At 40.4% G+C, this 12669-nt stretch overlaps 1 protein-coding gene across 1 annotated transcript in view; it reads right to left on the reverse strand.

Annotated features, from left to right (window-relative positions):
• SNTG2 (syntrophin gamma 2) overlaps nt 1-12669 on the reverse strand; it is a 275672-nt gene that overhangs the window by 61729 nt on the left and 201274 nt on the right. The window contains exon 10 of the mRNA XM_054062992.1: nt 10509-10638. Within this exon, the coding sequence (XP_053918967.1) occupies nt 10509-10638 (130 nt within the window). The remainder of the gene's footprint in view (nt 1-10508; nt 10639-12669) is intronic.

A 12669-nucleotide genomic window follows, 5' to 3' on the forward strand; every position in this document is an offset into this window, starting at 1 on the left:
TAAAAGAGAAATGGAAGAATACAGAGAGTTATTAATATGCTGAAGAGTTTCTGCGATGCAATTAGTATTGATTTAGATATTGAATACTGTATTAATACTTCCACATTATAAGAAATTAAATCATCCACTGCATAAATACTAGATTTTTACTATTGCACTAAATTTACAAAACCAAGGACTCAAATGACAGGAAACCTTTTGTCAAAGAGTTTTCATTAAATCCTTCATAAAGGTCTGCATTTCTCAATTTAACTTTGCCACTCTGAGTTAAAATATTACACTATAGACACCTCACTTAGGTCTTAGTTAAACAATTGCTTAAGCAGATCTATAGATGAGGCACGTGAATAAGTACTTGTGAAATGGAGGCCATAGAGTGTAAAGGTGTTTAAAGATGAAGGGCATACTGTTTAGGCTTCCTTTTCAGTTTACTGTTCAAGACAATAATGTTACATAACTTTCTTTTTCCTCTCTGTTCAGATAATGAAGAGTTGTGTTGATCTTGGCTTTTCTTTGGCAGTCAGTTTGCACAGATGGGTGATGGATGAACCCTAACAGATACTCCCTTCTTTGAAGCGCAGTATTAGTAATTGTACTAACGATATGGAATCTAGACAGAAAGAGATTAAATAAGTGGAAAGAGAGACTCCTCTATATACAAGAATATAAGCTGCAAACTGTCCTACAGCTGATGAGTACTACCAAAGGATCTTGTCATCAAAATGCCTTTGTAACAAGTGAAAAGCTTGTGATAGAAGACCAAAAGCTACAGCTATGCACAGGAAGATCTACAATTGCCACATGAAAAGAGCAGAGGAAATCCAGGGTTAATGCTTGTATCCTGGTAATCCCAGATTTCTAAAATCAAATCTGTGGGTATATTTTGGAAGCAGAGCATGTCTGCAGCCACGTAGCTCAGTAATTTTGATGCCATTGCCTGTTGTGGTGGGTTGACTCTAGCCAGCATCTGAGCATCCACACAGCCACCCACTCTCTTCCCAGCAGGAAGAGTGAGAGTGTAAGAAGAGCAAAACCAAGAAAACTCGCAGTCCAAGATAAGGAGAGCTTAATAAATGAAGGAAAAAGGAGAATAAAGCTGATAAAACCACAATTATTCAGTGCCTCCCACAAGAAGACTGATGCCCAGCCAACCTCCAAGCAACCGCTGCTATGGAAGACAACCTCCCACCTTCTTTGTCCACTGTATCACTTCTATTGCTGAGCACAACGTTACATGGTATGGAATATCCTTTTGGACAGTTTGGCTTAGTTGTTCCAACAGTTTCCCTTCTCAGTTCTTGCCCACCTCATGCTGGGTGGGATGTCAGAGTGGGAAAACGTCAAAGTCTTTATGCTGTGCAATGACTGTTCAGCGAGAGCCAAAACACTGGTGTGCTATGAAGAAAGTTACCTCCATCCCAGCCAGAGCTAACAGACCTCAAAGAGGCCGACAGGCTTTATGTTATTCTAATGACACAGATGACACAGACCTCAGGATGTGTCACGGTTTGTCTGGACTTGCCTTGGGCTGTCTGGAGCTGTAGTACAGTTATCTTGCCGTAACATAAACATCTAACGGCCATGAGAGTATTGCCTACTTGGCTTTAGGAAAGTACAGCTATAGAACGCAAAGACTATTACATATATAAAAGCTGCAGGTATGTACGTATAAATTTACAAAGTGTTTATATGCACACACACACTTGGAGCTAATGGATGGCAATAACAAGCCATTATGTGCCACAGAGGGAATTATCCAGGACCATAAACAACATGTCCCTAGGACAAAACGCAGTGTGGAGGGGTAACACAGTAGGGTCCTTAACTGTACAGACACAGGGTGATACCAAGGGCTGTAGGAGCTCAAAAGTCAGTCTTGACTCATCATGGGTCATCAGGGCTCCTTCTCCCCCATTTGCTCACTTTTGCAACCCCTTTGAATCGAATTGCGTGGTCAACAAGTGCAGGTGTGTTGGTGGGTCAGACAACCGGGCGTGACTGAAGCTCTAGGGGTGAGGTGGCCAGATCTGCTGGGAGCCTGGGACACCTGCCAGATCTGGCTGTGACCTTGGGCAGAGTGTTAGGAGAGCTGAGAGAGCCTGCCAGCCCCTGGGAGAGGCTTTGCCATGCTTCCCACCACCTCCCTGCCACCCCAGAGGAGGAACACGGACCATCACAACGGAGTCTGGTCACTTCCTCACTGCACCATAGCACAGATGAAGACTGATGATGAGGATGATGCTGACACACAGTTGCCAAGCAGAGGGCAGCAGCCCCAGGAAGGTTCCTCGTAGCTCTTGTACTACAGCAGCCTGACCCCAGGCTGCGTGGCAGTGCCAGAAGTGGCCTGGAGCATCTTAGAATCATAGAATGGTTTGGGTTGGAAGGGACCCTAAAGATCATCCAGTTCCATCCGTGCCATGGGCAGGGACACCTCCCACCGGCTCAGGCTGCCCAAGGCCCATCCAACCTGGCCTGGAACACCTCCAGGGATGGGGCAGCCACAGCTTCGCTGGACAACCTGGGCCAGGGCCTCACCACCCTCATCCTGAAGAAAGTCTTCCTTCTATCAAGCCTAAGTATGCCCCTCTCCATCGTATACCCACTCTCCCTCGTCCTATCACCACAAGCCTTTACGGGTAGTGCCCCTCCAGCTTTCCTGCAGGCCCCTTTCAGGTACTGGAAGGTCTTGGGAGGAGGAAGGGGTGGCAGAACTTCTTGGTACCCTCAGGTCCCTGACATTCACAAACCAGCAGAAACTCCAGAATCCCACTCTGTAACTTGGATAAAACAAATTGGTGCCATGCCCAGTGTTGTAAAAGGAAGCCGACCTCTCAGATTTGATTCAGTAAATGGGCTTTACCCTGAGCAGTTGCACGGAACGCAACGGAATGGCACCTGGAATACTTTAACATCAGTAGGAATGCCATCACACCCTGCCTGTATTCAACTTCAACCTTGCTCTAGTGCCTCAGAGGCAAACACATAAGCAAAGAAACTATACGGAAACCCATATATATACAGAAAATATTATTTCTTCACAGGTGTCCAATGACATTTTGGAGAAAAATAAGATTACTATGGTATAAACCAGTGCAAATAAACAGGCCTAGCAGGTATCCTGCCTCCTTTCACTCTCCTTTCTAGTTCAGCTGAACTACTTAATCTCCCCATGCAATAGCAAGAAATGTTGTTATCCTACTTTTATTGTGTTCAGATGTGCCTGGAAAAAATGAATATAAGACTGGCCACATAGCTTTCCTGCAGAATAAGGGCAGCCTATAGCGAAGGGCATCCTCATAACCCGTGCAGCTTCCCATTGGCAAGGGCAATAGGGAAAAACGTGCTGGATAAGCCAAAACTCTGCCAGTTTATTTAACATAGAAACTAAGCTCAGCATTGGAGGTGTGGTTTTGCCATCTACCCTCTGAAGCAAATCAACACAATAGCTTTCAAATATTTAAAGGGGTGATACTCAAAATGTGCAGGTATCTGTAAAAAAATAGCAAGAATGATCTTATCCTTAGATAGTGTTTCCCCTCAGTTCTTCCAGCGGGTCAGCAAGAGCAAAGAAAAGCAAAATATTACTGACAAAGAGACAAGTAGAACATTCTCGAAGATGCAGAATAGTGCGAGAGGGTGTTTCAAAGTACCTGGCTATGCAGCTCCTTCAGGAGCTGGAATATTTCTCCTGTGTTATTTACCAGTATTTAAGTGAGTAGTGGACACAAGCCCTTGAGCTCGCTGAAAGAAAACATTCTGATAATTGTCATTAAAATTTTTTGCTGAAAGAATTCTATTCTGCAAAACTTTTCGATTTCCTATATTCCAGCGGAAGCAAGATCTTTTTTAATATTCTTGGCATTTTATCTTTGAAGAACCATTAACATCTTGTCTCATTTGCCCAAGTTAATCAAATTTACCCAAGTTAATCAGATAGAAGTAGGAGGGAAGAGGAAATAGAGAAAAGAACCATTGCAACACACAGAAGCATTGAAGTCCTATGGACAAGGATAGGTGTCGGCCCTGCCTGGCATTTGGCCTCTGCTGGTTACCATCTTTTTGTAGGAATTGGCATCTATGCAGAGAGCTTTCCTTGGGGTTTTGGCACTTAGGGTTAATCTAACTGACTCTCTGAATGTTGGCAACAATGCAGACACTCAAGAAGGCACAATATACTCCTAAACTGCAAGGAGTTCATCCGAAGAGTCATCAGGCACTGGCAGAGGTTGCCCAGGGATGTGATGGAGTCATCCTCTGTAGAGGTATTTAAAAGATCAGTAGACGAGGTACTTAAGGATATGATTTAGTGACAGATAGGTATGGTTGGACTCGATGATCTCAGAAATCTTTTCCAACCTGGTGATTCTACGATTCTAGGATTCCGCAGCTATTCACCACGCAGCCTTAGCTCATTCCTTACTCAGAGCAGGGATGGCTGCAGCCCTGACATAATTGGGAAGAGGAAAGATCTCCTTTTGCATCACATGATGCCCCCATGTCATTGAGTTGAGGAGAGAGAGAGAGAGTTGTGTGCACTCTTGACCTGGCACCACATGTTCTCTACATGTCTCCAGAGCTGGTGCAGAGAGACAGGAACACAAATGGGATACGCTACACCTTGCTGGCAGTGCGTGAGCCTTCAGCACTGCAGTACAGTAATGGCAGCTGGAGACAGTTGGGGGAAATAAACCCAAAAACCTGCGGAGACAGCAGGCAACTTGGAAAAGGAACTATTAAGCAGCTGTAATTCCCATACTCTGTTCTAAATTAATACCTACAGAGCATGAACAGAATGGGGATGAAATGATTCAGAACCATATACCTAACCCTAAACACCTCCCGGGATGGGATTTATCCAAGGCAAAAAAGGAAAAGGAGTTATAAATCTAGTATACCTATATTCCCTTTCCAGACAGCAGAGAGAGAGAAAATGATCTTGACAGATACGTTTTGGGCTTTTTTTTTTCCCCCTGTTTATAAGAAGATCCTTTGCAACTGCTTGTTGCTTGGCTAAATGCGATTCCTCCCCTTAGTGACTTCCCTTTACAACCTCAATGGTTTGAAGTGCGGAACTTTCAAATGGAAATTTTTGAGCTTAAAAACAAAACAAAACAAAAAAAGCAGCAGCAGAGAACTATTATTCTGTACTTTCACCCCGGGAACAGAATTGTTTGTATAATCCTTGAGGCAGTCAAATTCATATACCGCTTCCCAAACACAAGGATTTTGTTTCCATCTGCATGTACCCCACATTCTGCTCTGTCAAAAAAACCCCAAGACTTCAGTCTTCTTTCTTTTTTTACACTCATATTCAAAGCTTATATTTCATAAATCTTACCCTATTCAAAGAGAAATTTTACTCCACTGTGATAGAGTATCACTGAGATATATGTGTACACAAAGGCCCAGAGAAAAGGTTTACACACTTTGACATATACAATTAAAAAAGCTGTCAAAAGTATAAATATGACCTGGATTAATAACCATGTTTTAAAGCCAAATTTTAAGTTTCTATCAACTTCCAGTGAAGGTGCTGGAATGATTTATAAGCATCATAAATAATGTTTAAAGTGGAAAAACTGCATCGTAACTTGTTCTCTTGCCTGCTCACAAACTACCTATTTATTTGTGAATATTTTTTGAGAAACTAACACCATTAGAATATACTGGGGAAAAACAATAAAAGCTTGAGAAAGCTATAAATATAAGAAATAAGTCTCTGTAATGTAAATGAACTGGCAGTATAACCTTTAGGTGTTTCTACTGACTATGACTACATTTATGTCCAGTACTATGTTTCAACAAAAATAATTAAGATCCATCAGAAAAGCTCTGTATGTTTAATATGGCTATCCAAATGGTGCAAAACAGACAAAGAATCCAAAAAACTCTCTCCTAAAAAGCCATCACCAGCACAGCATTGCCACTTTAGCCTGCAAAGAAGCCTCTAGTTCAACAAATTAAGAACAGCGGCAGCGAGAAACACATGCAGATTGTTTCCTGTGCTTCTTGTTTCATCGTAGCAGCTTCACTGACAGTTTCTGTTCCCTTTTCCCCCTGAGTTTCTTCAACTGTAAGAAAAAGAGGTGTATGAAGAAATAAATGTGAGGTGCGGATTCACCTATATTTTCTTCCGGCAAAGGTAAATGTGAAAAGCTTTGAGCGCATTGCGAAGATTGGGTATTGAATCACAAAGATGATAGGGAAGTTTTATACTGGTAGCAAAGTATGTGAAAAGCAAGAATACAAACAGAGTGATAGATAATTTGGGGCAAGTGTCCCTAGGAAAAGAAGTATCTATGCTGCTTGTAAAGCTGACAGTTAGTAGGAGATTTTCTAAGCTAGGCATACAAGGTGTATATACACATCAGTAAGGAGGGCTGAAAAAGAAACTCTTACATCTTTCTCCATGTAGCAGTATTCCCCGTGCCTCTCTGTCTTATAAGAACTAACTCCCTCCAGGCTAGTATCAGAATCATTATTTCTCCTTTACCGAGGAACTCTTTCTAGATACGCTAACATCCAGGAGTAGCATCCTCATGCAGTGATGACTTCTCACATCTTCACTACTGAAAGACAACTCTTCCTTTCCCCTTGATCCCCAGAGAGCTTGTCTTTGCATAGAAGTTAGATGTTTCTGTACTTCAAAAGTGCACTGTGACATTAGCAGAAGCGTCATATTGTGACAGAGCTATTTTTGTACTGCCTACGTTAGGATTGTCTCCTGGCATCAGCAGATCTGACAAGAGTTGCCAGGTGCTGAACAAGATGTATTAGGGTAAAAGAGCAAAATAAAGTACATTAGGGTAAAGTGATAAATGAACGATAGAGTGCACTGTAAGAAAACAACTAATTGTACAAGGAGGTCTTTAAGAAGAAACCTGAAGAGGTACCTGAAGGGTAGGTCCAGGACCTGAAGGGGGCCTAGAAGAGAGCTGGGGAGGGAGACATAGACATGGAGTGATAGGACTAGGGGGAATGGCTATAAATTGGAGCTGGGCAGATTTAGACTAGACATAAGGAGGAATTTCTTTACCGTGAGGGTGGTGAGGCCCTGGCCCAGGTTGCCCAGGGAAGCTGTGGCTGCCCCATCCCTGGAGGTGTTCCAGGCCAGGTTGGATGGGCCTTGGGCAGCCTGAGCCAGTGGGAGGTGTCCCTGCCCATGGCAGGGGGGTTGGAACTGGATGATCTTTAAGGTCCCTTCCAACCCAAACTATTCAATGATTCTATGATTCTAACTAAAATTCTAAAATAAATGATTCAAAATGCTATGGAAAAGTGTATGAGAAAGGATGTACATAAAAGTAGCACAAATAGGCAGAGGTGAATTAAGAATGACTGAGGTGCAGGAAGAGTTGCTTACGTCAAGAAACAAATACCAGCACAAAAACCATCTAAGTATTTATGGAAATAGAAAGTGAACAATGAAAAGTATTGCTTTCCATTAGTTAGTAATAGGCCAGGTAAGAATGCTAATACTCTTTAGGCCAACAGGAGAGGCAAGAAGGTCTATTGTGAGCACATATTTAGCAAATAATTTATCTACAGAGATGATGGCACAGGACAGAATAGAAAATGAATAGTTTAAATATTTGGAGAAGCAACTGAATTTAGGCTCAAGAAATAAACCCATAAGGAGATAAGGGATTATCTTATCAGTTATTATTATCTTCAGAAGATAATAGAGGAGAGGCACCATAAAGAAGTGAAGAAGTGCAGAAACAGGAAAAAGCTCTTGGGAATTACAGATCCATTCCCTAACTTTAATTTAAGAAGAATGATATGAAATGATAATATTAGGGTAATAAAAAGCATTAAAAATGGATTTTCAAGAAGCCTGATTCAAAGACTTTGCCCTAAGCATTGTGGATGTCAGTCTATGTGTCCTTTGGCTGCCCAGGGCAGGGAGCGCTCTCCAGCCTTCTTTCACTGCACTTTTTATTGCTCTCCAGCCTCACAGTCCTCATCTTAAAAAAGATGCTTGCAGTAAAAGGGATTCTTGCTGACTATTCCATCTTTCGGTGTGAAGATCAGTAACTAAAATAATGCTCTGGCCAGACCTTTCCAGTTGTACCACAGCATGTGCACCTGACAAAACCTGTAAAGCATTGCGTTGCAGCAAAAAGTTTCCTTGCTTCTCCTCTGGGCTGTATAGAGTTTACTCGGGACTTCAATAAGAACAGCAAACGTGAATGGATCATGGCTGTGTCTTCTCAGATCTTTCCCAGGAACAACCACTGCTATGAACACCAGATGGGCTGCTTTGCTTACAGAATTCACTGTTGTGATAGATAATGGAGAAGATTCCCGCACCTGGGTCAGGGCAATCCCCATTTTCAGTACACGATGGGAGATGATGTGCTTGACTGCAGCCCAGCAGAGAAGAACTTGGGGGCGCTGGTCGATGAGAAGCTCGACATGAGCCAGCAATGTGCGCTCACAGCCCAGAAGGCCAATCATGTCCTGGGCTACATCCAAAGCAGCGTGGCCAGCAGGGAGGGAGGGGATTCTGCACCTCTGTTCCTCTCTTGGGAGACCTCATCTGGAGTATTGCATCCAGTTCTGGAATCCTCAATGTAAGAAGGAGATGGAGCTCTTGGAACAGGTCCAGAGGAGGCTACAAAGATGATCAGAGGGCTGGAGAAACTTCCCTACGAGGACAGGCTGGGGTTGTTCAGCCTGGAGAAGAGAAAGCTCAGAGGAGATCTTATAGCGACATTCCAGTACCCGAAGGGGCTACAGGAAAGATGGAGAGGGGCTATTCACTAAGGCTTGTGGGGATAGGAGAAGGGGGAATGGCTTTAAATTGGAAGAGGGAAGATTTAGATTAGGCATTAGGAAGAATTTCTTCACCATGAGGGTGGAGAGGCCCTGGCCCCGGTTGCCCAGGGAAGCTGTGGCTGCCCCATCCCTGGAGGGGTTCCAGGCCAGGTTGGATGGGCCTTGGGCAGCCTGAGCCAGTGGGAGGTGTCCCTGCCCATGGCAGGGGTTGGAACTGGGTGACCTTTAAGGTCCCTTCCAACCCAAACTATTCTACGACTCTGTGATTCTATGAAGATTGATGTAACTACTCACTATATAATAAAATACCGCTGCAGGTCACAAGGCAGTGAACACGGTATGTCAGGACACCAGGTACATTTGAAAAAAGCAGACTAGAACCTCATGACTCATACGACTTCTATGCATTTATGACTGCTTTTTATTGTCTTATTCTATTATCCTTAGAGTAGTTTTTATTCAGGGCATTTCATTAGCAACTGTAAGAATTGGGCTTAAAATCTGTGAACTGGAATTATTCCAAAAATATTATCATTTATTTCTTTTTCTATTCACACAGAAGGAATTATGATATTTCAAGAATAATTTATAACGCTTTCTTAGAATTATCAAATAGGAATATGCTGTAAATGAGATAAATCAATAAATAGAGAATAGACAATATTTATAAAGAATGTATCAGAAGCAAAAATGTTCAGTTTTGCCGGTCATTGCTTAAGCAATTGAATATTTAGAAACAATTAAAGTAATAAATGAACTATCATGAACAAATGTGATTTCGAGAAACTCTGGAACACCAGAAAAATAAATGCAAATTATAATGTGTTCTGGCCAGAGATTTATATTGAAATCCAGTACAAATTCTACACAGTATGATCTGAAGAACTAAGCAACAATTATTCTTGAGCACAAAGTATAAATTAAAGACATGCTACTAATCATAATATATAAAACAAGTTACAGTATAAACATATCTAAAGAAAATAATAAAGGTTAAAAACCTGCACTGGCAGTTCTTTCAGAGACAGCTGTGCTCTTTATCTTTTCATCATTGATTTCTACCATTTCAAAAAGACTGAAATACATTTTCAATATTGTACATTATCAATTTCCCTACATAACTTTGGGATTCATTCCAGAATCTTCAATAGGTTTGAGTCGTTCATTCTTGGAGTAATAATGTGCTGTCCAAAAAATAACCTTCTGTATCTCCATAGATTATTTAATACTTCTGGAATAAAATGACCCTAAATAAATCAACTTCTAGACAACTTAGAGACAGCAGAAATACTGTCTTCCAATAATTCTCTATGTCACACTTCACTAGCTACAGGACTTCCACATGCCTGCTTCAAAATCAACAAATACTAATTTCAAGCATATTTTAATTACAAAAATGAAAAAAAAAAAAGAAATAGTTGTTCATATCTAAAGAGTTCAGAAATGAACAGGAAGGATAAATATTTTGCCTTAAAAAGTCTTTCAAATAATAAATGCAATCTGATTTTCTGCTACTCTCTGTTCTATGCTAATATTGCAAGCTTTGAAATCTTCTTGATACTTTTGATTAAACAGACAACCTCACCCTGCTCTTTCTCATTTTCCTACTCATACGCATGCGGGTTTATATATTGTATCTTAAATGTGAATTATTTTCTACTCCTGGAAAATTAGGAATAATTTTACAATAGCACAGACAAGAAAATATGCAGAAAGTAACATACATTTTGAAGTGTCAAATCACTGATGTTAGTTGATATTGCTCTCAGCCAGTCAGCACTCTCCTGGGCTGTATAAAACTGCAGTATCCCAGTACTAACTCCATCGAGTGCCAGCACTTCAAATGCATTAGATCTGCGGTAAGAAGAAATATATCCGTAAAGGAAGATACGTCAGTTTTCTGAAACTGCCCAATATTTCTCAGTGTTAAAGTGATTTTTTTACACCTTTTGCCAAGTTTTGAGTCTTAACTTTACAAATCAAAAGAAAGGCAACAAAAAGGACAATAATGGGCAGTACCAGGAGCAACATATACAATATTTTCTCTGTACCAGCATAAGTATGTGCTGATCATTTACTTCCCTTGAGTATGCGTGTTTATGTTCATAATTACTGAATGTAATGTAATATATTCAGCATGTATGCATTATATCTTTTTGAACAAACATAAAAAAAAATTAATCCAAAATAACTATTTTCTTTATTTAACTTTGGGTTCATTTACTAGGAATTTATTAAGTTGCAAAGAACTGCCTTCCCTAACTTTAATTTATTGTATTCCTATTTTTCTACATAACATCGTAAGCAATGTTTCCTTAAGCTCTTTTATGACACAGGATTTTGAAAAATTTATTTAGAAGTTTCTTTAAATAATGAACATTGAACGTAGGGCCATTTCTCAAAAGAGCATCAACACATGGTAATGTGCAATCGCATTGTATCCACTTTTTATGCTTTTATTACCTGTTTACAGCAACTTTATTCTGCAAATGCCAATTCTTTCCTTACTACCTGCAGTGAGTTAGGCACAACTGTATGCAGCTCAAAAATCCCCCACGTTTGGATGCCTGTGAGATATGCTTTGTTAACTAAAAGATATTTTAATAGGGATGTCAAAAGTTCATTAAGTAACAGCATGGAAATACACTGTCTAAATTAAAATTGTGATATGCAATAATTTCAGTTACTGAACTCCGGAAAGATAAAAAGATTATTTAAGTGCCTGTCAGTGTCATGAGAATCAGATTTTAGCCACGTTCTATTGAGAAAGACCAATACAATTATCCTAATGATCGTACATATGTTTGTTTTGTATAGAACTTGGAAAATACCACTATCTTCTACATTTACAAATTAGATATTCCTACTTACATGCTATATCGCTATCTTTTTGGTATTAACCTAGATGAAAGCAAACTACAGAATCAACAATATTGCTCTGTGAAGCTGTTGGGTATTCCTGGGATTCTCTGATCAAAGGTGAAGTCCTCTACTGCTTAATTTATGATAAATGTCCGCATGAGCATTCAAAATGACACACAGAGGTTAATAGGCAGTTATTCATTCATGACTTTCTGCAAGAGTTCTTAACCTAACATTTGTCATTTGTAGGGAGTTTGATGATGAACACGAATATTGAACTCTAAGTAATTGTTAAAAAAGGTCATATAAAATATCCATTCCACACAAAATTAACAAGATAAAGTATCCTAATAAATATATACCCATTAACCGATATCCTGTACTACTAAAAGAGTTGTAAAGTGCTATACTTGCCCTTCACAAAAATAACATAGACCTAAATATATACCGGACAATTCTTTTCTTTTCCTTTCGAGATTGAATTATCATGGTGACCACGAAAATCTGACGACAGCAGCAAAATTCTGTGTCACTCCATTTGAGTAAATCTGCTTCAACTCTTCAGAAAGTAAGAAAAGGTCAAAACAAATCCTTTTATTGTCTTCAAGTAAACAGAGTGAATTAACCACCTCTCAACAGTGCTGTAAAGAAGTGACTTACGGGATGATCTCTTCAACATCCCATGGAGACATTGGAGACCTGTCATCCTCTATGCATTGGTACACGTTGGAACACGGAAACACAATTTCGTGCCGTGAAGAGAAGACATCCACAATGCCTAACTTAGCTATCAAATTCAAATATCAAAGGTAAGATGCTAGAATCCTTAGCCAGACAAAGACAACAATCCAGACCATTTAATGAAGCCAAGAAACAGTACGTGCCCTCCACTGAATCCACAGGGTGCCTAGACACTAACAGCTTCAGTAGATGCATAAAGGTGTGCAAGGTGGGTGCCTGATCCAAATGACACAAAGTTATGTAAGTGGCCGATGAAAGAAAACAAGCGACTTCTCAGCGAAA

Source organism: Cuculus canorus, chromosome 3 (assembly GCF_017976375.1).
Source record: "Cuculus canorus isolate bCucCan1 chromosome 3, bCucCan1.pri, whole genome shotgun sequence".
Taxonomy (NCBI): domain Eukaryota; kingdom Metazoa; phylum Chordata; class Aves; order Cuculiformes; family Cuculidae; genus Cuculus; species Cuculus canorus.